The sequence below is a fragment of the Orbicella franksi genome, chromosome 10 (assembly GCF_964199315.1).
Source record: "Orbicella franksi chromosome 10, jaOrbFran1.1, whole genome shotgun sequence".
In the NCBI taxonomy this organism is placed as follows: Eukaryota; Metazoa; Cnidaria; class Anthozoa; order Scleractinia; family Merulinidae; genus Orbicella; species Orbicella franksi.
The window spans coordinates 30,911,481-30,915,682 of NC_138154.1; the positions used below are offsets into that span (position 1 = coordinate 30,911,481).

General features: G+C 38.1%; 1 protein-coding gene across 1 annotated transcript; it reads right to left on the reverse strand.

Moving 5' to 3' along the window:
• Positions 1 to 408: 408 nt before the first annotated feature.
• Positions 409 to 2,748, reverse strand: LOC145500568 (histamine H2 receptor-like). The gene has a single exon (XM_081480086.1). The coding sequence runs from the start codon at positions 1,967 to 1,969 to the stop codon at positions 905 to 907; it is 1,065 nt and encodes a 354-aa protein (XP_081336212.1). The 5' UTR covers positions 1,970 to 2,748; the 3' UTR covers positions 409 to 904.
• Positions 2,749 to 4,202: the final 1,454 nt, after the last annotated feature.

Genomic DNA, 4,202 nt, shown 5'->3' on the forward strand with positions numbered 1-4,202 from the left:
TTGAGAATTTTATGCTTTAACAGGGAACAGGATTTGCTATTTGACACTCGCGTGTGGTGATTTGCACATTGTGTTTATAGAGATTTCCTCGTTTTGCTTGTATAATTCTTTCGGTTTGGGGAAATGCCTTTTTTGTTAATTTCGTTAAAGGTAATTGTGTTGAGTAAAATGTTAGTATTTTATGGTAGCTTCACTTTTAGGCTTGGCTAGGCTATATATTAGATTAGAGCATGGAACTCCATCTTCTGTTTGGTAAAAAAGATTAAATCTAGTTTAAATTCATTCATTTGACAATTTTTTTAACATCCGTTAATTTTCTTGCTTAAATGTTTAATACAAAGGTTGAACAAACTTACTTAATAGGATAAGAAAAAGCTAATCAAAAATCCTAATCCATTTCGCACTGGCAATTTCCTAAGTTCAAACCGGAATTTTGGTAGATTGGAAAGCGCTATTGATAGTTTGAACAACTTTTCTGAAGTTCAAATTTTCGATAAACTTTTAGCCGGACTTGTACTGCATACAAAGCAAACATTGAAGCGTGCTTAGCGTGCGTCCATTCAGCTTTGGATGCAGCTTTAGTCTGGAGAACACCAAAGACGCGTACGAGTTGTTCGATCCGTAGCTGGCCGAGTGCTTTCTTAACTCCCGATTGCATCCACATCTCAGTAGCCACACGGCAGAAATCATCAAGCAATTCTCTTGCAACAGATGCGGAATTTATGGATCAACAGTTCAGACCGCCGACCATTTTAGCTGTTCTCGGAATCAGATTAGGGAACTAATAGAGAGGCACGTGCGACTGGAGAGTCATATGCCTTTATTGTCTTGTTTAAGCTTCATATCTCAGACCTCAAGGTCAGCGGCAGTGTAAAGTAGCTACCTTTGTGTCCAGATCCCACGATCACGTCAAGAGTCTGCCTTGTGAATGTCTCGCTCTGTAGTTGTTCAAAAAGTTAGATGTCAAAATCCCCATTTCCATTGCTGGGATATCTTTTGATAAACGTGCTATTTGAGCCTGAAGCAAAACAGCTTTCTCACTGATTGCAGACTGAGGACAGCAGAATAATTTTTCAAAAGCTTTTCTGAACTCCGTGATCCTCAAGGAGTAAACGAAAACATTTGCACAAGAGTTTCCATAGTGTAGCAGTTTCGTGAAATAAATTAGTGTCAGGTTCACTGAAAACGGATGAACTTGGTTCACGATATTTATAATCGTAAACGGAAGCCACGAGGATAGGGAAATTAGCGTGACAATCAGTAATGTAATAGTTAGTCGTCGCTCTTGTAAAGCTGCGTTACGGAAGTGAGATGATACGTGGCGATTGCTCACGTGAATCCAGATGACCAAATTTGTAGATAAAACTGTTACACAGCACACAGAGAGAATAACAACAGAACTGTAAAAGAGGAATCTCAGGGAAGGTGAAGTGTGACTTGTAAGAAGTCCAGCTGCTGTTGCCGCGATAGCTATGAACCACACCAACAGAATTCCTGACGCGTAGAATCGTGTTTTTATTACTCTGTGACGCAGAGGCCACAGGGTAGCGCATAACCTTTCTAATGATACTAAGGTAAGCGACAGAATCGACGCAAGCCCTGAAATAACATCTAATGCTTTGTAGGCAGACGCAGGAGTCCCAAAATTTACGGGCCACAGCTGACCCAATCCACCAATAAGGTACACGAAAATAGGGATGGCGCATGCCCCAACTAGCATATCCGCGGCTGCCAGGTTTATCAGTAGATAGGAACTGCGCCTGTGTAGCTGGCCAGTGTCAGCAAATTTTAATATCGAGAAAAGGTTACCAGCGACGATCGCAAGAGCTTCGGTTGAGAAGAGCACGGACCAGACTATTGCTTCACTTTTTGATAGCATGCTCTTAATTTTAATTAGACAGCAACACTGGGGTTCCCATCCTGAAAAAACAAAACAAAACAAAGAAAAAATATGTGAATTCCTCTTCATTGGTGAAAGAAAACTGCTTGAAGACCAACATTTATTCCTGTAGCAGAGTCACTCCGTGACCTCAGTGTAAATCATTCAATATTGGCATCAGAGCGGGGCAGAGGCGGGAAACGACTCTAATATTTTCTTTGTGTTCTTTAAGTCAAAAACACTTGACGGTGTAAATACTAATTTTTCAAAATGCTATAAGTAAGTAAGTAAGTAAGTAAGTAAGTAAGTAAGAAAAACCTTTATTTAAGTGTCTATGTGTAAATTCCAGTTTTTGCGAATTAAAAAGAGAATGTTTCCAACGAGGTGCAGATCCTAGTTTCATTTCAAGAGTGATGGTTAAAGTTAGATTAGAATGATAATTATTCAGCAATCTCATATGATTGGATAAAAGTACATAACAAGTCCTTACTTTGCAGTTAAATTATGTAATTATTATTATCATTCTAAGCCGAAAATGAATGCGTCGTACATAATTACCAATTACCCACAAAAAAAAACAAATACATTGCCGTAACATTACGAAAGTAACGACCCCCGAAAGTGGCGACATCCGAAAGTAATGTCAAAACGTTGTGGCCGTTAATAAGTCCTGAAAGCAGGGACATCCCCCCTCCCCCAGAAAGCTCCAGCTCCCTCACCGAAAATAGCGTGACAAGGTTTTATAGTATATTTATAAACAATCAATTATGAAGTGAAAATTAAGTACGGTAAACTGATGAAAAAAGTTTAAGGCGTTCTACATCAAGGGAAGGTATCGCTTATGTTATTGTCATTGAACGCAATGTTCCCCACGGAACTAACATTCCGGGCGAAACTTATCCTTTAAAACTATAAGTAAAACAAAAACTCAGGTGTCACAAAACCATTCCATTTTCTAAGTAATTTGTAATTAAATAAATGTGTGTAAAAAAGACTGTTGCGTTCCCACAGTGAATGGTGTGGTCCTTTGTTGTTCGTCTCATTTCATTTTCTAGGTGAGGGTAGTTCTGGCGAGAACTGTGTTGGTGGCTGACGTTTTAACAACCTGCCATAAGTCGTTTTTAGATTGCATAGTCAGATCATTTTTCTCAACCGATAACATAGTTAGAATAAAATAAAAAATTCTTTTTATAATTATATAAAAATGTTCAACGTAAACATATTGCGATGATAGTGTAAAAACTGGAAGGCAAAAAACTTTGTCACTGGACTACGAAGATGATTACAGCCTCGGTTGCGAAAACTTCCTTCTGTAACGATTCAACGGTTCTTTTCAGGACTGCTGTCGCCCGGACGATCACACCATACCAACTATATCTATAGCTGTAGTATGTACGCCCTTATCTTGGACATTTCAAATCCATGAATTACATGAATTTTTCTTGGTAAGCATTTCGTTGCTGGACAACTGGATTGCCCATACCGCTGTCACTCGACACAGATATCTTTACCCCTGGGTCAGCCAAATACTTCCTATGATACACCAGGACTGCAATTTCTTGCACGAGAACGAAATTGATCGCTGACTACGTTGGAGATTTACATAAGGCGCTTATAACTCACGTCTGGAAGGGTTATTGTGCAAAGTTGAGGACAGTTAACAGTGAATTCTTCTATACCTCAGCTTGAAGAAAACAATGCCATGTTGTGATGAAAATAAAGTTATGCTACTAATTTAGTTTCGCAGTGAGAGATATTTGTCTTTTGTCGAGAAACGATTGAAATTTTAGCGATGGCAAAGAGATTTTAATTTAAAAACTGTGGGGAATATTTCCAACGAATTAAAGATATTTCTGTGGTCTTCTTTCCCGGGCGAAAGAAACACATATAGCATAGCTATAAGTAGAAAAAAATAAATCACCTTCTCATTCATCAACCGAAGTTACTCTCGTAATGCGAGATCTACAAACTTATTGTGAGCATTTAAAGAGTGATTTTATGTTTGGTACAGTATAGATAACAGTAAAAAGTTAATATAGTATCAATATTAATTTCGGGTTAGATTCATGAACTTTGGTTGACCAAAATTTGAATTATAGAATATTCGAAAGAAACTGCTAGAGATTTTGCATCCTTACCATTTTCACTTATCTGGTAAGATTTCATTTGTATTCCAGACATGAAAATACTCTTTGGCAAGAGAAAAAAGGTACCAGGTGCGAATATGACGCGATCCCTTTTTTGTATCTTGATGTTACACGTTATTGCGAGGAAATAAGTTTTTCTCACATCTCGAGTTTCGCTTACCAAGATTTTTCTTGAT

Bases quoted from the DNA above. Each gene is read 5' to 3' on its own strand.
- LOC145500568 (XM_081480086.1), bottom strand. From the start codon at position 1,969: ATGAAGAGGAATTCACATATTTTTTCTTTGTTTTGTTTTGTTTTTTCA.